The sequence below is a fragment of the Protopterus annectens genome, chromosome 2.part0 (genome assembly GCF_019279795.1).
Source record: "Protopterus annectens isolate FY-2018-M chromosome 2.part0, PAN1.0, whole genome shotgun sequence".
NCBI lineage: Eukaryota > Metazoa > Chordata > Ceratodontiformes > Protopteridae > Protopterus > Protopterus annectens.
This window is the reverse complement of record NC_056728.1, coordinates 1,380,118,836-1,380,142,305: the sequence shown is the minus strand read 5'-3', so window position 1 is coordinate 1,380,142,305 and position 23,470 is coordinate 1,380,118,836. Positions and strand designations below refer to the sequence as shown.

The 23,470-nt window shown below is 37.6% G+C and overlaps 1 protein-coding gene across 3 annotated transcripts in view; it reads right to left on the bottom strand.

Moving 5' to 3' along the window:
• The window catches only part of ANK2 (ankyrin 2), a 3,034,032-nt gene that overhangs the window by 1,784,340 nt on the left and 1,226,222 nt on the right, over positions 1 to 23,470 (bottom strand). Inside the window, exon 1 of one of the 3 annotated variants that reach the window (XM_044061555.1) lies at positions 12,444 to 12,853. The exons of the other annotated variants lie outside the window; for them this stretch is intronic. Coding sequence (XP_043917490.1) covers positions 12,444 to 12,566 — 123 coding nt within the window. The 5' untranslated portion in view covers positions 12,567 to 12,853. Of the gene's footprint in view, positions 1 to 12,443; positions 12,854 to 23,470 lie in introns of those variants that run through there. 3 annotated transcript variants of the gene reach the window in all.

The following is a 23,470-nucleotide window of genomic DNA, read 5'->3' as shown; positions in this document are numbered from 1 at the left end:
TCTTTATCCATCACTGGCCAAATGCATTTTCTTTGGATGTGGTGTGGATTTCAATGCTGTTTCAATGAATGTGACTTTCAAGGGCAGAGAGGTTTCAATGCCAAGTCTATTTTCATTGTGAGACAGTATTGCTTTGTTTAGCAGATATCCATTAATGTCTGTGCATTGTGCTATAAAATGTAAAAATAAAATCCAAATAATCATTGTAGAAGGAAAGCAGTATGCACTCATTAGTGTTTATGGTAAATGGAGTGAAATAGGCAGGTAATGGGGCATTAGAATGGTTGCAGGGGACTCTGCTGCCATATTTTGGTTATCTGTTCTTCAGTTTGCATTTAAAAGTTGGTATCCCACAATTCCATTAGAGTGGGTGGGGTTACATAATTATGTATGCAAATTTTACGTTAATCAGCATACAGATTTGTACCTATTTTTCATGGGCCTTGTCCATATTTTTGATGTTTCCAGGTTGAGAGGTATGACTGGAGTCAAGTAGTCTGCAGCTGAAGGCAGTCATATATTCTGTTTTAATTCTGAATGAAACTGACAAACACTCTAGCATGCATCTGCAGAGTTACTATTTTTTTTTCTCATTGCTGACTACATTTCCATGGAGATGAGTATTGTTTGCTAAGGGAAATTCACAATTTAAAGATACTAGGGCAAGGAGGTCTGTAAAAAATAAAGTTTGTAATTGTTGGAAGCGAATAAGAGATAGCAGCTTCCCTAACAGCCATACTACTTCAATGCATTTAATAGAAAAGTGTATAATATAGTTTTATTTAAAGATAGCCAGTACACCTTTTCTTAAGGCTAAATACGAATGATTTTTGAAAGCATGCAAGCTGTTTTTCACATCTGGGAGGGGAATAGAGATGATAAAAGAACAGACAGCAATCATAAGTGGGAGCATAGGCTGTAATATGCACTTTAGCATGGGTAACCTTAATTTTAGTATAGGTAATGCCTAACATTGCTGCTGCCAATTTGGGGCAATTGTACCTCTCTGGAGGGTTAAACTTTATTTTTTAAAGATGTGCATATCTTTGTGTGTTTGTTCTAAGTTAACAGTTACGGGGGTGTTGTAAAAATGCATTTAGTTTTTTGTTTCAGGGTTTTCATTAAAAAACAAAAAGTCCTGAAAAACATGACATAGATTCAAATGGAGAAGACAAGAAGAAACTTTATAAAATATCAACCTGCCAAACATTAGTGTATGCATGTAACAAAAAAGTTGGAAATACAGATAAAAACAAAAAGGTAACAGTACTGAATTATATTAAGAAATACAGAGTGCAAATAGCAATGCTGCAGGAGATACATTTGGACATAACATGAGCATGAGAGTTTGATAAAGGATTTCAGGACAGATTTTCAGCAAAATATCAGTGACAAAGGAAAAGGGGAGTAATAATACTAATTGCTAGAGGAACACCAAGAGTGATAGAAGAGGGAAAATAGAATAATGATAATTCTGTGGTAGTAAGGGGCTACTGGCAAGGAAGCAGGATTTCTCTGGAATGTATACATGTTGCAACAAAAATTGCTTTTATAGAGTTTAAGAAAATTTGGGGAGAAATAATCAGCTTTCAGCAGGGAATATTACTTATAGGTTGGGACAAGTTGCAACAGTGAGGATGTATCTTGGGTACACAGAAGGGAAAATATAATAAAATAGAGTAGATCTCTGAAGAAACGGTTGACAATATTTGGTATGGAAGAATTTAATTCAATAGTAAAAACTCAGGGAGAATTTACATATTATTCCCCAATGTACAATAACTAGGCTTGATGACAAACATTCTATTTCATAAGAATATGTGCATTTAATTGAAAGCTTCAACACACATACAATAAGTATTTCAGATCATGCACTAATACAAACTAAAATATAAATGCAGAGTAATGAAGGAAATATGAGAACATGTCATTTTCACACCTACCTATTAAAAAGAGAGGAATTTAAGGAATGGGTAGTGGTAGTTATTCAAGATTTATTAGGGAAGATAAACAATTATTCAGAAGTTATAGCGACAGAGTGAGTAAAATTAAACTGGAGTTTAAAAACAAGGCAAAAATAAAAAAAAGATATATGGTTAAGAAGTAATATGAATTATTTAGGGGGTTGACAAAGTTTAAAGTATTTCAGAATAAGGGGAATATTAAAGAAGAGGCACAAAATGCAGAGGGCTAAAGGGAAAACAAGGATCATCTGGATAATATGCATGAGTTCAGAAAGACTGCTGTTAAGCAACTTGTTTTATAACTCCAGAACACAAAAACATTTAGCACAATGACTTGGCAACAGAAATTGGAAAGGGTCATTGCCAAACTTAGTGAGCGTATAACAAGAAAAATAACCAGAGATCCTGTTGAAGTATTAGAGATATTTTAAAATTTTGTATAAAGCAGAGAATTGTCAAGATCAAGAAACAACACAAATGGAAATATTTATGGAAGATTTAAGTATGATAAGGTTAGAGGTAAATGAGACTCAACAATTAACAATTAAGACAGGCGGGGATGATGTAAAAATGGTGATTCATAATGAATCTGCAAGGAAATCTTCCGGAACTGATGGCATTCTTGTGGAACTTTAGAAGCTAGGAGGGAAGAAAGTGATAAAGATCTGGAAGATTTTTTAAAATAAATAAATAAAAAAGATCTGGAAGATTTTTAACAGCATTTTAAAAAGAGGGAAAGCACCTACATCTTGGAAGAAAGTGGTGGTGGCTGTAATACCTAAAAATGATAAAAAAAACATCAGACCCACCTTCATATAGACCCATTTCAATTTTAAGTCATAATTATTAAGTGTTTATGTCTGTACTAACTAAAAGAAAGGCAATGGTGTTGCCAAAATTGATATATATGGATCAAAGTGGTTTTGTGGAAGGGAGGTAAACATTGACAACATTAATAGAACAATAATAATCCAGAGGGAAGTAGAATGTAAGAAAATACTGCTGTTGTTGGTGGGTTTTCATGCAGAGGAACATTCAACAGAGTAAGCTGAGATTTTATGAGTAGAGCATTGGAAGCATTTGCACTCCCTGATACAATAATACTGTTAATTAGGAGGGAATAAGAAGGATTGAAGGCAAGAACTAAAATGGAAGGGTTCCTCTCCAATATGTTATGTCTGAACAGATGAAACAGGTAGGAGTATCCTCTTTCCACTTGATTTGTTTTATATTTTGAGCCACTGGTAAAGAAAATAAGGGACTCAGAAATTTAAGGATATAACTGATATTGTAATCAAGAAAAGTAGGCTTTGTTTGCAGATGATATTATTTTGTACCTTATAAATCCAAAAAAGGACATCTCAGTTTGTGGAACATTTTGAAACAGTTGTAAGTCTTTTTAAAATATACAATTAATGAAGATAAAACAAAGACTATAGACATAAATTATGACCCACACATAAAGTGGTTCAGTAATACCCATACTTATGGGGACGCAATAATAAGAAGTATTTAGGATTATGGAATAAAAGGATTCTGTTATGGCAGCTAAGGATATGTGGAAACAGACTAAGCAAAAGATAATACAAAAATGGATAATTCTGAAGCTTTTGTTTATGTATATGGATACTGAGATACAACAAGTGAAATGTTTTAGTCCCTTTAATTTTATATACAGATCAGGCATATTTCTATCAACCATAGAAGTTGTGTACAATAATTAATGAAGACTTTAAGGAATATACAGTATCTGGGAGTAGAAGAGGGCAATGGTTAAGTGGAGTAAGTTGATCCTTCCAACAGAACAAGAAGGGATATTTTAGCGCTACAGAATTAAGGCTCATATACATAACACAAGCAGAAATTTATAATTCAAAGTGGAAAGGGGTGGTGATGAAGCAGGGGGAAATTCAAGAAATAAAGAGAGAGTGAGATTTTGGATACAGATCCTTAATTTATAAGGCAAAGGCAAACAACTTAACCATTGGTTAAGGTGTTTGCCTTATAAAATAGAGAGAGAGTGAGATTTTGGATACAGATCCTTAAGGGGAATAACAACAGCGATATACAATATTATATTCAAAAAGTAGCAGAACTAGGCCAACATAAGAATGGAGAAAGGAGATCTTGATGATAGAGATTACTGCAAGTAGGAATACAAAGAATAGGCAAGAGGGGGTAGGAATTTACTGAAGGAAACTGGCTATGGAACCATGGTATTGGGAGCAAATAACTAGAGATGGAAAAGTAACAGAATAGGAAGAGGGCAAGAAGGCATTTGAACTGCTGGCTAGAGACTGCCTTTCCTAAAAGGGAACAATATCACAGTATGGGCAAAGAGAAAGGGCTAGGGGAATATTAAGTGAAAAAACTGATCTGTTAGAGTTTTTATTTGAATCTAGAACAGAAGCTGCTGTTAAAAAGGGGATAATTAGTAGGGCATTTCAAATATTGCCTGAAAACAAGAAGGGTCAATTGGAGGAGTTTGGAAAAGATTGGGAAGAGAGATTGGATAAGCAATTTAGAAGGGAACAATGGGAGAACATACGTATGGCTCAGAAGTATGCAATAAAGACTAGAAGGTTTAGAATGTTCGCTTTGAAGTGCATGCATAGGCATTTTATACCCCAAGTAGACTCCAAAGAATTTTTCCTCAAACAGTCAAACAGGTGGCAAATGTTGGAGGTGTGATGGGGAAGAAAGCGGTAACTGGGAACATACATTTTGGGAGTGTAATGATTTGGAAGATTTAAAAAATTCTCTACTCTGGCAGACATATTGGGTGAGCAAATAGGTGTTACTAAGGATTTTTTGAGCTGGGACATGGGATCTGAATTGTCTAGACATATTAAGGCCTTGTTAAGTTTAATTCTGCTGGCTGCTAAAAAAGCAGTTACTAGAAAATGGAAATCAAAGCTTAAACCAACTGTATTTGAAATACCGAATGTTGTAACAGAGATAAAAGAACTGGAAGTGGGATCTTTAGAAAAAGGAAGGAGAACATTACATAGAAATAAATGTAAATTGTGGGAACAATACATGCGGAATAATGTTCTGGAGGAGGAATGATGTTTAAGAGAGCGATTTAGGTAATATCGGACTGATGTTAGTTATAAAAAGAACATATGTGATGTGTTAATGTATGTAACTGGTTTGTTTTGTTTTATATTAATATATGATTGCCTATGTCTTATCTGATAATTTAATAAAAGTATTATTAGCTAATACAGTTTCTCAACCACTGTTATGTAGAACAAGACCACCCTGGTAGCAGTGCAAAGCTTTTATACTTTCTCATAAGGCTGTCATGATGCTTTGCTGTATCATGTGTCTTCATGATGCTTTGCTGTATCACGTGTCTTCATGATGCTTTGCTGTATCACGTGTCTTCATGATGCTTTGCTGTATCACGTGTCTTCATGATGCTTTGCCTTATCACGTGTCTTCATGATGCTTTGCTGTATCACGTGTCTTCATGATGCTTTGCCTTATCACGTGTCTTCATGATGCTTTGCTGTATCACGTGTCTTCATGATGCTTTGCTGTATCACGTGTCTTCATGATGCTTTGCTGTATCACGTGTCTTCATGATGCTTTGCTGTATCACGTGTCTTCATGATGCTTTGCCTTATCACGTGTCTTCATGATGCTTTGCTGTATCACGTGTCTTCATGATGCTTTGCTGTATCACGTGTCTTCATGATGCTTTGCTGTATCACGTGTCTTCATGATGCTTTGCTGTATCACGTGTCTTCATGATGCTTTGCTTTATCACGTGTCTTGCCACGCTGCTCGTTCCATAATCTTAATGCAGTAAGTGTGAGTGTCTAGAAAAAACATCCAGCACTGCAGGTGTGCTGCAGTTAATGCACAACCCCCTCCCCCTTCCTCAGGTGAAACGTGCAAACCAGTGACTGGTAATCTGAAATCAATGTGAATTAGGTATTGCAGATTAGTACATTATACTCCAGGCAAGCTGAAGGATTTGTCAGGCTGTTTAAGAGTACTTATGTTTAGCTTTTGTTAGTGAAAGTGAAGCAGATGCTATAGGCCTCATCTTACAGCTGAGCAGTACTGCATTAATAAGAGGAAACATTAGATGCCAATGTACTGTCCTGGACAGTAACACAATGCAACATAACGTCTGACATGATAATCTTCTTGGCTAGACCCCTCTTATACTAATGCATTCAGAGAACAATCACAACAAGATTCAAAAGGAGTTTATAATCACACCTTACGAGACCCAAGTATTATTATGTTGTGATGTGGCCTAAAGCTTCACAAATGGCTCCATCCTATCAGATGATTTTGGTAGTCACCCTATACATTCAAAATAAGAAACTTCCTTTAAAAAAATCTCATTTATTTGTATTAGCTTAATTCTGACACTCCTTCAGCATGTACAGATATATGTGCATGTTGTTAAAGTAGTACTTGTTCTCTCCCCCTGTCACAGGTGTACCATCAAGGAAGCACTGCATTCTCTTCCCTGTCACAGGTGTATCATCAAGATAGCACTGCATTCTCTTCCCCATCACAGGTGTACCATCAAGGTAGCACTGCATTCTCTCCCTAAGTCAACAGTGTGCCATCAGATCAGCACTGCAGTCTCTCCCCCACTGCAGCTCCAAACATATTAGAAGAGAAATACAGGCTAGGGCACCCAGATATGGAAAATTTCACAATGCAAAAAATAAGACCAGAAAGGGGGGATGTAAGAAGATTAGTAAAGAAGTTAAACAAATAGAAGTTAAAGTTATGGAATACCTGTGAAGTGAAGGATTTAGTGTAGAAAGTCTAACACAGGTTATGTCACAGCATGATAAAACAAGAAGCCCTCAAATAAAGGTGAAAATGGTGGAGTGGAAGACATCTGAAGAAGAAATATGGACATGGGACTGAAAAAGAGATTTAATGTTGCTGTTGTAACTTTCAGCTTTTCCCGGTTAGGGGTCGCCACAGCGGAACTCCGGTCCGCTAATGATTGGTAGTTGATTTTTACGTGCCGAGTTACCAGCCCTGACGCACAACCTTCAACGAAGGTATGCCCATTCACACATGTCTCCATGCAGAAGATGCTCTAACTGAGAATCGAACCAGACAGCGTCTTACTGTGAGGCGAGATTTAATATGTTGCAATATTTATGCAAAGGAGAAAGCAAAACTAATCAATACAAAACAAGCAGCACCAAAGATATTTGAGTAGAAATACAGGCAAAAGCATCCAGAATAGACACCATCCTGGTTAACAACAGGAAAAATGGCACTCCTCCTTAACAGTGAACCAACACCCATCCTAAAAACTATAGCCCAATAACTTGCCTTCCGATGATGTACAACTTTATACTGCAATTCATGCCAACGGAATTTACAGACATTTAAAAGAAGGCTCAATCCTGGCAATAGAAGAAAATGGTAAAAAAGAAAACGTCAGATGGAACAAAGGATCATTTGCTGCTAAATAAAGTCATAATGCAGAATTGTGAAAAGAAGAAGAACCTAAGTATGGCATGGATAGATTACAAAAACAACATTTGACAGCATCCCACATTCATGGATAAAGGAGTGTTTACAAACGTATAAGATACATCTTATATTATATACATGCATACATACATACCGATATTTCAAGCACAATGCCCTTCTACCCTTCTAGCCTGCCAATATACCAAAACATGTGTTCCCATAATAAGTGTCTAAATTGTTCTTAAAATATCTAAACTAGTGTTTACTTTAATGTAATTTGGTAGAATGTTCCACACATCAGCTACTCTGTCAGAGAACCAATTAGTGCACTTCTCATTCATATGGAATCTTCTACATAGGTTGTCTGATGATTCTGTAGTACTTTTTGATAACTCCAAACATTCCCAGAGGTAGCTGTCTCTAAATGCCCTATATGCCTAAATAATATCTCCTCTTAAATATCTATATGAGACACACTGTACAAGTTCAGGCATTTTAGTCTTTCATAATTACTTAATTTTCACATCTGTGGATGGCCTTGGTATATTTCTGCTGCACTCTTTCCAGTTTTCTCTGCTGACTTTGCTCCAGTTCATGTGGCACGCAGACATGAAGCCCTGGCAATGATCCTGACAACCAGACTTTGGCTAGCAGCTGAGGAACCTCCTAGAGCTGAAACAAGGATGGAAAGGAATGAAAAGGCAGAACTCTTCATCAGGGTGGAGCGGGTAGCGAGTGACCCAGGGGCATACACATTGCAACAATCTTCTTGGGGACTAGAAAAATATGTACTAATGCATGTTCTGTGGAGGTGAGGCATCTGTAGGTTTACCTGCTTGCAGAAGTGAGCAGACAACACTAATATGCTGGCAAAATTGTATGGTATATACGTTTTGTAGGTGACGTCTTCCTGTTATGGGATGGTACTAGTGAAGAGTTGCAAGAGATGGTGGAGTACTTACATAGCACCACTGAATTTTTAAGATTCACTTGTCAACATTCCAGGGACTCTATTGAGTTCCTTAGATATTTTGGTTAAGAAGACAGCGTTAGATGAACTTACAACAGGGATGTATAGAAAATCTACATGGAGAAATAGTATCTTACATAAGACTAGTATGCATCCAACATTTGTACACAAAAATGTAGTGAAAGGACAATATATGAGAATAATCCGCTTACATAATACAGATGAAGGCTTTGTGAAGACAATGACTATATTAGAGAAAGACTTTTTAAACAGAGGTTATAGTAAGAAAGACATAAATGAAAGCTCTAAATATACCATTGAAAATAGGGATGGGAGATGTAAACCGCTCTTCTCAAATACTATAGAAGATGTTAAAAGCAAGGAGGGTCATGATTTTAAAGTTAGATTCCCTATAACTTATTCAAGTGACATCAGAAGGTTCTGTAATATTTTTGAGAAGAATCAGAATGTTTTATTGTCGGATCCTGACTTGAGAGAATTGTTAGAAGATAGACCCAGCTTTTCTTTTAGAAATAAGAGATCCTTAAAAAGGCAACTCTGTTATAAATCCAGAAACAATGAAAGAATGATCCTATCTGATAGGCAGGGGACTTTTCCTTGCAAAAATTGTACAGCATGTGACTATTTATATAATAAATCTACATATAAACATCCTACACTAGGATTTATAATTGATATAGATTTTTATGCTGACTGCAGAACACAAAATTTGGTTTATTTCAGCTTCTGCACTGTCTGTCATGCATTTTATATAGGCAAAACCAATAGGTGTCTAAAGGAATGTATCCTTGAATACCTTAGAGATATAAGAAATAAAAAAGACAGATAGCAAAACATGTGGAAGAAGAAGATAGGAAACATATTTTTAATTTCATGGTTTTAGAAATAATAAATAAAAGTAAGAGGGGAGGTGATATAAGGAATAAGGTAGAGGAAGCAGAACAAAGATGGATTTTATTACTTCAGGCAGATAGGTCTCCTGGATTGAACAATGCTGTTTCCTTGAAACCTTTTTTAAAATCCAGACCACTAAAACATTAAGTAATATGGATTATTACATAAAATGTGTCTGTTATATGTATATTTTATTTCATCTTATGCAGAATATAAGGCAAATTAATGTACTGATGTATGCAATTTTAATTAGTCTATGTCATAGTTCTATATGTGTTTTCATTGGTTGAACCATATTTTAAATACCAATGTTTTAACTGTTTTTATGAGTCTGATCATATGAGCGATCAGCTGACTTAGATTGCGAAAGCGCTTACTCTTGTTTAATAAAGTGGTGTGAAACTGCAAGTGAACCGTTTCCTCCCTTGGCTACTACATCTCAGTTACAACTTTTGGTTTTATAAAGGGCACTACTGTGAAGCTGCAAGTGATTTATTTCCTGACATGGATTATTCCATTTTTATCTTCAGCTGTGGTCTAACCATTGGTCTTTTCATTTTTTTTAAACACTCTGCCAACTGCTTATCTTTCAGCACAAATTCATGCGTGGTGAACTAGGGGCTTAAGCAATAATCCCTCATCAACTGCAAATGACAGGATTGCTTCTGGCACTAGCCTCTCACCCTAATGGGGCCGAATAGCCAGAGGGGCACTCACTATAAGTGAAGCAAATGAATACATAGTGTGCCTTGTGAATGAGTTGATGTTCCAGTGTGGAGAGAGAGAGGTCTCACAAAAAAGACTTTTGCCTTTCACCCTCCCCTCTCATCCTTCATGATTTGTATGGTCCCTTCACATCTTCTTTTCGTTAGACTGTGCACCCAAATCGTGCCACTCTATCTGAACTTACACTTTTTAGACATCGCACAGGCATTGTTACTAGTGTTCTTACATTCCTCTCCCAGTAGGCTCATGTTATTGTCCTTGCTTGGCCTTCAGAACTGCACAGAGTGCACACTGTGAGACCTGAATGGTGTATGGTAAAGCAAAACCATTATTTCTGCTTCTGGATTCTGTTCCTAAGATTACACTCCAGCATTCTGAGTGCCACACCACTCTCAGTCTTACATTGTTGGCCCAGTTTAGGTTTGATAAATATCCCTAAATCCTTTTCTCTTATCAACCTCTCTTTTGCCAGCTGATATCTCTTGCAAGGGCTGTGATGCAATAGCAGTAATTTGCATTTGTAATGAATCTCACATTAGCCACCTTTCTGCCCACATGGTCAGCCCTTCCATAAATTTCTTCCCCACATTATCAACCCCTGCATCTCTCACTCTGTCATCAGTAAGGAAGATGACTCTGTTCTCTGTGCCATCAAATGGCATCTACTGGCCATGAATATGTGTTGGTTATTTTTATGGAAGTTATTGTTCTCTAGGAAAGCAACCAGCCTTTCCCTCAGGATTGTCTCCGTAGAGTTCTTTCATTTTTTTTCTGCTCCCTGCTTGTTGTCCTACACTAAAGCTGATAGCCCCTAAACTTTTAAGACTATTCAGCATCATATTAATGCCCCCCGCTGTAGAAGAGCGGAAATGATTATTGTTCATGTGTTAAGTCATAATGTATTGTCCATCAAGGTCTGCTGTACATTTTCAGTGAGGAACAGTGATATCCATCTCTGAGCAGCAAACAGTGATAAGTGATGAGAACTGTATGTCATTTGCCTGGAAATTCTAAAGCACACAATCATTTTTTCTTCCAGTTATACATGTGTAATAGACTGGGACATGGTTCCAACAAACTAATCTGCTTGTCACACACATACAGACAGACAGACAGACAGACAGTATCGTCCATGATGCAATATTTGTCCCATTATTTCTCAGTGCTCATCACCACGTACATACTTTAAATAAATTCATCATACTTATAAATAGTTACTGAGTTTTTCCTGCCTTCTAGTTATTTTATGTTGGAATGGTATTCTGAGGAATGAATATCAGTGTAATATGACTTTCATTCATTCTGTGTACAGTTTTTAACATATTAAAATGATGACCTGCTGTTCAGTATCCCTTACTCATCTGCACAGTCATTTCCTTAAAGTCACAGATGCTATTGTAATGGCATTTTATGTCATTTCTATAGTAATTCAATAAACAGTCCCACACCAGCTATAAACAGTTAACAGATACCATTACAGACACCAACTTATTATATAACCTGCTTTCTACTTTTTTCTGTGACTAGGCTTTTAGCAGTTCTTTTCAGTCTGACTTGTGCATCCAGTGAACAGGAAAGTTTTTAACCTCACAAGTTCAATAATTTAACTGCATGACAATGCTGATGCTTGTGGATTACATAACATTGAGGAGAATGATGGGGCTTTTTGCTAGAGGAGAAACTCCATTGCTGCTGCATTCTTAGTGCAGGCTATTTTGAGTAGATTTTTTTTAATTTTATCATTCACCTAGCAAGTCATCCAAGTGAAAATAATTTCATGTACTAAACGGTGAGTGTTTTATTCACTTGCCGACTAAAACTTGCTGACAAGAGGTTCTCTTTTAATAACCACGTCAGGAATCCCTCACGATGCAGCCGCATACATCACAGATCAAAGACAGGAAAAGAACATGATGCAGCCCCCCCCCCCCCCCCAACTCTGTATCATGGCAGGAAGTCTGCAGATGAATCTCAAAAATCAGCATTCTGCAGAGCTCTACAACCAGCCTGCTGCAGCCCTGGCTCTTTGCTTCTATTTCTGGTCTGAGAAGTACAGCTAAGGACAGCTAGTAAAACAACCTGAGACAAGGGGATAAGGCAAGTCATTACAGTGTAATGCAGAGAAGTCAGCATTCTACAAGGCTCCTGATGGAGCACAGCAGGGCAAAGTCTACAGAGAGAAATATCCTTGGCTTGCAAAGGACAGCTTTGAAGCTCAGTAGCCATTTTTTGCATGCATATAGACGTGCCATAACATTCAGTACCCAGCATTGTGGACCTAATGTAACAGTACACTGGTGATGAACAGTGGATGAAAGATAATGGTTTGACTGCTTTAATGGAACAGAGATGGGTGATGATCTGTTGCTGGGATGGTGCTGATGGGGTGCTTGCCATACCTTGCGCCTGCGTTCCCTAGAACTTCTCCGCTGTCTTTTCTTTTCTATTTCTTTCTCCTTCTCATCCTTTTCAAGCTGTTCCAGCTCTCTGGCCTTTTTAATGTGAGAAGCAGCATGAGCCATGTTGGGCAGATAAGTAGTAACACCAGGAAACCAGGTCTAAACCAGACAGCAAGCCAGGTGGTTTTCAGCAAGGATACTGGCCAGAATCCACAAGTTCAGAGTACAGTCCACCTCCCCCTACCTCCAAAGAGACTTTACAGTTTGGTACGAGCTTCTGCACCACCCAAAATTTATACAGTATGCACCGTTCCAGCAGCATGCACAGTCTGAGTCAGGTAAAGACAGACTTTCCTTTTAACTACAGTGACCAGGGAAGATATTAAACAATAGCATTCATGAAACCTATCATTTAACCAAGTAGTTCCCGAATTAAAAAGGGCTTTGGGGACCCTGAGACAGCCTGTGTCCTCTGACTGGAGCAAGGAATAAGCCACAACTACAGAAAAAGGCAGGGGGAGGCAACTCCTTGCAGAACCCAGCTACACCTCCACACAGGGTGAAAAGAAAATGGTGCAGTCTGTCTTAATGATTTTCTATTACTGCTGCAGCTTTTTCCCTAACTAAAACTATGCTATTCATACCTAGTTCAGATTTAACTATTTCACCTGCTGGTAACAAACTGTATTTAACTCGTGCATGAGTGTATGTCAAATGCAGAAATTAAATGACAGATCCTTGTAGATTTTTTCATTCAAAACGTGTCTGTGCAGTAATTTCCTCTGCATCAAGCAGTGAAGCAAGCATAATTTCCAGCTTAGCAGCATAAGAAACACACTAACTAGCTTTCTTTAAGGTTTCTCCACAAAATTACCCTACGTTAATAATAACATGCCTTGACTACTAACTGTATTTGTGAGGAATTTCAAGATCAATTGCTCAGGTGTTAAATTTACAGGCACATCAATCTTAAGTGAGTGTGTCTGTGTGGACAGCATGTGCCCCTGTTACTTCAGAGAAATCGGCTTTCCCGGCATTACAACCAGCCACTGCAAACCATCAATAATGGATGCTGCCTCTGCACACAACGCACAAGAGTGGCACGAGCTTTGCCTCATTATTTTTCCAGCCACTTTCCCAATGGGGGTTATGGGGGCATTTTAGTCAGGCATAAGGAATACTAAAGAACAATTTGCTTTTCACATAGTACACATGATTACATTATATTGAGGTGTTACAAACCCGTATTTTTATAACTGTTACCCTCACATCATCACCTTAGAGCTGGTCCATTTCTATCACAGGATTATACACCAGCTGTTCACCGCAGTTATGATTTCAGTTAAAGGTATATACCACCACATTTTTCAGCTGTCTTTTTATAGTATTCTAAATAAGCAATACAAAAGATGTGATTATTTGAGTCTGTATTTGCAAGCCAGATATATACATTCCAAGTATAGAAGCCACTGCTGGTGAGTACAAAGAATGGTAAACAAGTATTATTTCAGCAGGAGAGTGAGCTACTGACAGCTTCTGCTGATGAGCTCCATTCAACATCTGCTGCAATGTCAAGCTTTAATGCAAATGAATGAAGTCACACACAAGCACATCATTTTTCAAACAATAAGACATTACATGTATGGCTTGCAGCTGCAAATTTATAAAACTGGAAATGTAAATGGAAGGTTGGATAGAACATTATGCAAAATGTCAGATCCTAAGTATAAATGCTATTCCAGCTAGCAACACCATATATAGCAACGGAGCTTTTTTATCATAAAACTACCCACATAAATGGTATCATACGTCATAAGCAAGCTGTTTCAGAGAACACCTTACACTTAAGGGGATACTAACAAATCACTTCTGTGGACATTCAGAATCATTTTGTTTATGACTCTTTACATATCAAAGAAAAACAATGTAATGTAATTCTTGTCCAGTTTAAGGTATTAAGCACAACAATGCTATTTGAAGTCTACCAGTGCAATTTTTTAGGCAACAGCCAACAAAACAAAATGAGATACATGTGCTCACTCAACTCTTAAAAACAACAACAACAAACCTCTAGATGAATCCACAACACCATAAACAGTCATTTTCTAACAACAAAACAAATAATATCCAGCAGGGCAGACCACTTTAGTACTGTTTACATCACACACTTTCTAAGCCCGACAGCAGGATTCTTTAGTCTTCTGAAAATCTCAAAAACTCCGCAGATCAGAAGGAAAAATGTATCACAATCACAGGTTTGTATGTTTCATTCAACAACCATTGTTGACTATAAATTATACTTAGCTTATGATAAACTGCAAAAATGGCTGTCTATGCAAATTCCTTGCAGGCAACAACCTGTAAACAATCTGCAAAACATGGTGTACACAGATGTCCTGTGGATAACAAGTATTCATATTTGAATAGAATGTTTCATCTTGCCCTCAGGTTTTTACAGTTATCCAAGTACAAATCCACAATGCCAAGTTGCCAGCATTATTATTCTAGCCTGATGCACCCTATTAAGAACTTCTGAGCCCTGTTGTAATATGACACATGCTTTAAATTCTTTATAGGTGTTCTGGCATAGCTGTTTTTTTTTTTTTACAATTGCACCCTTAAGCCCAAAATTCTATATTTCTGCGTTCCTTAGGCAAGAATTGTAGTAAACATGGTGGTAACACGATATAGAGATCTGTAGGTACACTGTTCATAAAAAATGATGCTCATAAGATTCTCCATTAATTTGTATAGATAAGAGTTTAAAGCATCTGAATCTGTAAATCTGGAGGGCAAAGAATTTAATAATGAGATTCATCCCCCACCATCACCGGCCTCCTAGCACTTGGTATCCTAAGACAGTGAAGTAACCACCTTATGTTCACTGATAATGAACTTATAAGTAACACAGAAAACTCTTGTCAGTGAGAGGTACAAATACCTTGTAGTATTGTGGCATCCCTCTCACGATTAACAAAACAGGGTGAGCATCACATGATCACACTCTTACCTCAGCCACTACCACATTATCAAACAGAACGCCCACACAAAAATGTCATATTTGATACCATGAAGGAATCATTACCAAAGTCTCCTAGAACTTGAAAGAAACAGGCCACACCAGAAGTCCCTCACCTCACCTGCTTCATGCATGCCTACATCAACATGTCACCAACAGCCAGTTTGCTCCCAAACAAGTATTCATAAATAGATTTCTGAAAAAAATAATGTTTTACATAAGCATATAGACATACACACTCACTAGGTAGTACAATGATAGGGTTACTGTTACCTGCATTTCAAGTGCCAGGATCACAAACACTACATTGGCCCTCAAGACCCTTTAATAAGACAAGTATGACATTCCAGCATAGACCCTTTCCCAAGACAAGTATGACTATTACATTTTAATGGTCCATGTGAGAATGAATGACCTGGATCACAAAACTTTGAGGGATATGCAGAGAGACATATTGTAACTTTCTATGCATGTGGTGAATGCAGGTAAGACTCTGGTTCTAAGTGTAATCCTTTTTTCACCAAGAATGATGCCTAGGTATAAAGAGGAGAGAAGAGAATTGGCCTTAACAACTGGCTTCATAGCTTGTGCCATTCCAGGGGGTTTTGATATGTATCTTGGACAAGATGATTGATTGTCCTACTTGTTTTGCAAAAGATCGCCTGCATCTCACACTCAAAGGTTTCCACACATTGGCCAAAGCCTTTGCTGTACCTGTAGTACCTTTTAAGGGAGACTCTAGCTAATGAGCAGCCCAGCTTTAGAAATTCACATAACCCTAAATTAGACCACATTAAGGTGACTCTGTCTTAATAACAAATTGCCCAGTGTCGAAACTTGTTTTAAACATTAAGAACACACTTCATCCGTACCTGGATTTTACACCTGTGCACCTTTTGAAACTCTGGTGATGTCTCCATATTTGTCAATGACCACATCTCATCTAGGCTGATACCCAATGGAATAGTGTTAAATTCCTGAAAGTTTTAGAAGACATTCTTAGAAGTAGCAACTTTATAATCATAGGTGACATCATTTACCCAGACATAATGTGGAACACCTATAACTGTAACATGGAGTATGACTACAGATTTTGTGTGTAATAAACAGGAATTCAACAGATCAAATAGTTAGCAAAACCATTATAGGTTACCATATTATTAGTCTGGTCTCACAGATATTACCTCTATCAGCAACACAAATTACTCTCCTTAAACAGTTGAAGGACTTCAAAGTATACCAAATCCACTATAATACAAAAAAACAGAAGTCCAGATATTACCTCTATCTGTTCCACTCCCCTAGTCCCTCCTGCATTAGGTAACTGGATCATATACTCGAGAAATTTACTCTTAGAACCACCATACCCCCATAACAAATGTCACTATACTTAAGGACTTCAGAAAGAGGAACCTTATACAGTTATATGATGAAATCTCTACATTTACCCATTATATTGCCACCATTGACCACGAAACAACAAGCAACTTCAAAAATGGATGGTATGACCACTTAGACAACCGCACAGATCTGGTATTCCCAAATACACTGGGAAATGTATAAACAACACCCCTGGTGGTCAATTATCATAAATAAATAACAAGTGAAAAATACTTCTTAAGCTGTACAATAAGGCTATAACTCCTCAGAATGACAAGAATATGAAAACTATAACAAATATAAAGAGCAATATAGGAACTTCTGAAGTACCCCATGAATGCTGATTAGCTTCTGAAGTGGAGGATAACTACAAATTCTTCTTTAGATATGTTAGAAAACAAAGACATAACACTCTTCACTACTTTGAACTTTTCCTTAATGTGCCCCCTATTCTGACCCCAATGAGATTGCATATATACGTGTGAATAAGTTCATCTCATACTTCACCCCCTCAATCCCCAATTCCAACACCACTTATATCCCAGAAGCCATTGCACACATTATCATCACTAAGGAACATATTCTTAAGTTGTTATCAAAGACCAAATGCTTTTCCTCCATAGGTCCTAACAGCATATCTGGGTACTTAATAGCATTAATTAAGTTCTTGCCAAACCTGTTCTTAAACCTTTTAATCTCTTTAATTGAAGTTTAGCTATAGCTATAGCCGTGTTCCCAAATCCTGGTGCACTTTTGTGGTGATCCTCCCCCCCATAAGAGTGTCCCAACCACAGACCCTGGAAATTCTAGACCAATCAGACTTACAAGTCTGATATGTGAAGCTTTGGAACATATTATAACTGATCTCATTATGTATGATATTAAGAATCTCATTAGACCTGAAGCAGAACAATTTGGCTTTGTCAAGGAGAGAATTTACCTGTTAAATAATGTTAATGTCTTCAAGAGGGCCACTCAGGCTGCTAACAGTGGTTATGTTGTTCATACTGCTTACCTTAATCCAGCTAAAGCATTCAAAACTATACCTCATACAGGGATTCTGAGGAAATAACCTGCCTCAAACACAGAACCTAATGGGGTAAGATGGACAGCTAAATGGTGGGAAGACAGAACCCACATAGCTTGTGTGGCAGATGCCTCTTCAAACAGTTCTAAATTAACCAGACCCCAGGGGATCTGTACTGGGTCCTCATCTGTTCGGCATCTAATTCTCTGATCTGAAAACTGATAGCCAGAACCTCTTGTTAACCCAATTTGCATATCATTGTAAACTGACTAATTGTCAGAATCCTGTCAGATATCTGTGCCATTCAGAAATAGCTTACTCTAATTAATACTGTATTCTAAAGAGTATAGTATTGTTTCTTTTGACAGAAGGTACCTACACTTCAGGCTGGAAGCCAGTCACTACCAGTTCAGAGCACTACCCTTTGGCCTCACCACAGCCCCCCAGGGTGTTCACCAAAGGCATGTTAGTAGTAGCAGCTCAAGTACTCCAGACTTTTCTGCCTTCAGGGAATCACCATAAATTACAGCTGTCTCAGACACTGCAGTTAATCGGAGCAATTTTCAACACAGCACTGATGACAGCTTTGCTTCCTCTCTCAAGAATATAGACTATCAGATTCCAGGTCAGAAGACAATTCACAATTCTACAGTCTCAGCCCAACTGATCCTACAAGCCCTGGGATCACTGTCAGTGGCTATAGTTCTAGTTCCCCTAGCAAGATTCCACATGAGAATTGCTCAATGGATGTTAGCGATTCAATGGTCTAGTCTTTATCAGCATGTCTGCCCAGATAAAAATCACCCAAGCGTGCAAAAGATACCTTTGGTGCTGGATTCAATAAGAACAGGTACTGCAAGGCTGTCCCTTCATTCACCCTCAGCCCAGGGCCATAGTCACCATGGACGCTTCCCAGACTGGGCTGGGGCGGACACTTTCTGGGGAAAACCGTTCAAGGCACATGGTCCCCAGAAGAGACCAACACACATATCAATATCCTGAAAATGAGAGAGGTAATCTTAGCATTGCAGGCCTTCCAAGAATCTCTCCCTTTTGGGACAATTGAGATTTAGATAGACAATATGTCAGTGGTCTCCTACATCAACAAACAAAGAAGAACCAGGTCTTACCCCTTGTGTCGAGAAACTCTAAGAGTGTGACAATGGGCAATCTCATCCAACCAATTTCTGACAGCAATGCACATTCCATGGAAATCCAACATGACAGCAGACAAACTGAGCAGGTCCATTCTACTACCTCAAGAGTGATCTCTCAACATGGAAGTGACAGAAAGGATTTTTTGTCAATGGGGCCAGCCTTGCTGCAACCTATTTGCATCTGCTCTAAACAACAAGTGCAGTAGCTTCTTTGCCCTAATCCTCCCATCAGGGGAATCACCAAGAGATGCTCTACTACACAGTTGGCCCCTGTCTCCTCTATGTATATCCCCCAATTCCCTTGATCCCCAGATTTCTCCAGAAAGCTTTCTGGTTGAAGACCAAAGTCATCTTCATTACACCTTACTGGCCTTGACAGATTTGGTTCCCATTTCTTTGGCCTCCTCTAGTCTAACCACCTTGGTTTCTGGATCCAGTTCCAGACCTCCAGTCTCACCCAACAGATCTGGTTCATCGTGATGTCTCAAACCTAAAGCTGACAGCCTGGTTTCTCCACTTTCATTAATAGACAGACAAGAAATGTTCTCTTCCCCTGTCTGTCATATACTTTTGTATTCTCACAAAGCCTGCACAAAAGAACTTTGCAGAGGTAAGTGGAAAAGATTTGTTTTTGGGCACATCAGAGGCAAACTGTCTCCTCTTCAGCTCCTGTACATAGTGTCCTTGAATTTCTGTGTACAATTTTCAACAATGGAGCTAGCTCAACTATTAGAGTTCAACTACCAGCCACCTCTAATTTTCACATAGGAATTGAAAACTTCACTCTGGCTTCATCAAAACTTTGTAAAGCCTTTTTGAAAGGTGCTCTTCTTTTCAGGCCTCCTTATAAGGACCCAGCTCCTTCATGGGACTTAAATTTGGTACTACAGACCTTAATTAAATCCCCTTTTGAACTAGCAGAAAATGTGTTCTAAAGTTTCTGACCTGGAAGGCTATATTTTAAGTAGCCATCACCTTTGCTAGAAGGATATCAGAACTCCAAGCATTACCTTCTAACCCTCCCTACCTGATTTTTCATAGGGGAAGGGTAGCATTATGACCCAACCCTCCTTTCCTTGCTAGGGTAGTGACAGAATCCAACATCAACCAGTCAATAATTTTCCAGCTTTCTTTCCAGATTTTACAAACAAAGGTGAATATATGTTACACTTATTAGACATTCACAGACAATTAAGTTTCTGCTTACACAGAACAAAGGAAATCAGAAAAACAGATTATTTGTCTCCTTTGTGGATTCTAAATTGGGTAAGCCAGTTACAAATGTAACTCTGGCAAAATGGTTTACAGATTATATATCATCTATCTACAACAAGCAGAGTCTGCCTCTACCAAAACCTTTAAGAGCCCATTCAACCAGGTCCATGGCAACATTTACAGTACTCTTATCTAGGCCATCCATGGATGACAATTGTGCAACTGCTACTTGGGCTAATCCTCATACCTTTATTACTCATTATAAACTGGATCTTTTCTCCAGGGGAAGAGCAGCCTTTGGCTCAACTGTGCTCAGGAATATCCTTCCTTAGAGCCCACCTGGGGTTTTAGGTAGCTAGGGACTGTGTCACAACTGTTGATGAATGAATGAAAATTGACAACATCAGATAAAGAAGTTATGTACTCTCCATAAAGTTCTATCTGTGTTGTCCATTTTCATTCTTCGTCAATTCCCCTCACAATCGTTCTCATCCAGTAACTTCTGGATGAGTGAGAGCTTATAAGGACATCACTGTCCAGTTTGATGAGCTCCAGATTTGGTTTCTTCAACCAAGATAATAATTATAATATTTCTTGGAGTAGGTAAACCAGCAAATAAGATTTGAGGTACATTAGGGGATGGTCCATTATGGGTAAGAGAGGAATGTGAGAGATTCCTAGTGGCCACGAGCTAAAGTAATGGCTGAGTTGGATCCAAGGATCAGATCTGAAACCAACTGTTGATGAAGAATGAAAATGAACAACACAGATGGAACATTACGGTGAGTGCCTAACTTCTTTTTATGTAACAATGGCAGGTGTGGGGTTCAGGAGTGAAAAAATAATCATTTCTATACAAGGCAGTGGAGTACAGGGAATATAGAGGAGGAAAGAATGGGAGTGTTGCAATCAGGGGTATGCTGATTGTGTGGTGTCCTTAACTTCCCATTTAATAATCTGTATTAACTTCAGCAGCATAAAAATATAGTCAGAATATAATACAGCACTGACTTATGCCAATAAGGCTGAAAAATATATATATATATCGAAATACACTGTAATCATAATTGTCTCACCAACCCATCATTGGTGCATATTCAGGATTTTAGCTAAAGACTATTCATTTCAAGTCCACATACCTAGGACTCATACAAATTTTACAGCAACTGAGTCTCATGACAATTTATGTCTTGCCAGTGTCCTCCCTTAAGCCAAACCTGCTTTCTGTTGGAGAGATAGGTCAGCCAAAGCCAAGGTGAGATATGGATGCCCACCCAATTATCTAGGTTACCATCTGAAGGATGATAGTATATCACACTGTTTAATCTACAGAGACATGCAGTTTATTCTAGAGGTGGGGGAATCACTGTTTGATGAATATGTCCCTATAGCACATTTATCTGCCAGTGAAGATTTAGTTCTCAGGTTCTAATATTGTGTAATTACTAGACTCGGGGAGATTGAAAAGATCCAAGGCAACTGGGACACTAATGACATTGAAGACAAGGCACAGATCTCCCCTCAAGAGTCTTAAAGTACTGAATAAGGGACAGTGCTTCAAATTTCTTAGCAACTTAATGGTCTTTAAGCCTGTAATCTCATTAATTAGGAAACTTTGGAATCTTTCTAGTTGTTTGATATGTTTAGTAAGGGGCATCCTGTAGGGTGCATTACACTCCATACTTGGCCTAATTAATGGTGACTGCAAAGGAACAATAACCTCTTTAGATATGGATACAATTCCCTTGGCAATTGGCTTTGATAAGTAAGATGATTTTCTGACTACTGTTGTCATGTGATAATCAAAAGTGAGGAGAGTTATCAATCCATTTCCTAAGGTTCCTAACAGCATTTTCATTTTGAAGTGGGGTATTGTCTATGCCATATGCCAGGGGGGTGGGGTGGGGGTGTAGCATGTTTGTAACAAATGTGACAATATTGCACTTTTTTGCATTTAATTTGAGCCTACTTTCTGTACACCAGTTATTATACAAGCAAGTTCTTGCATAAGAGTTGGGGTATCAGAGCGGGACTTAACAATAACTTTAACTTAAAGATAATCCGCTTAGACCACCGCTTTTCCACTCGTTTATTAAAATGAAAGTTAAACGTTAACAAATTTAAATAACGCTTTTCGTCCAACTCAATGGTTGGACTTCTACAGACAAACTGACAAACATCTGAACAGTAGTAGAGTTTTATTTAAATAGCTCAATTTCCTTGATTTTCGCGCCATGATTACAAACCATGACGTAATTTCTTAAAGTGAGACTGCTGCTATTGCTACTACAATTTAAAATACTAACAATAATGTTGTAGATGTTCATTAAAAATCTATTCCTACGATTTATTGTCACTATTAAGCAACTCCATTTATTTATTAAAAAAATACTTATGTTATATTGTGATATTATAACCACAATATTAAAAAATATAACATTAATAACCTTGAAAAATTCTCATTAGATTAATTTTAATAAATTAATTAATTTATTTATACCTAGAGAGCGTTCCATGTTATATAAATTAATAGTGATATGCAGAAATCTAAAATATAAAACCTATTATAAATAAAAATATATATGTAATAAAATGTTTAAAATAATTCTTTCGATAGACTTTTATTAATTTTCTATTATTACTAACATTGTTATTATGAGGGTAGTGATAAGAATTAATCAACTAAAAATTATGAAATAAATGTGATACTAGTTGATTATTCTATACTCTATATGTGTATCGTTTCTATTATATTTGTTTTTATTTTTATTTTATTTTATTTTGATTTTGATGTACATTATCTCTCTAAACTTCTTAATTTTAAAAGACACATGAATGAACATTTCTCATTTAAGCCAGGGTGCATAAAGGCATTAAGCCGAATCTGCCATAATAATTTGCTTTTTTCCAACAAGAGGTTAAAAGGTCCCCCTCGAATGTCTTGCTTGATTTGATGGATTACTCTGAAACAAAAATTATGTTCAGGATGATACATAATACGTCTTGCTAAGGCGTTATCTTCCTTATGCAAATTGATGCTTCTTAGATGTTCATAAACTCTATCTCTCAGCCTTCGCTCTGTCTTACCTATATAAAAGGATGGGAAGGCCTGACAGATTGCTACATAAACAACCCCTTTTGAGTTGCAATTATGTTTCCCCTTGGTTTGAATGTTAGTTCCATTGATGCATACTGTTGTTCCTGCGATCATATAATGGCAGTACGAACA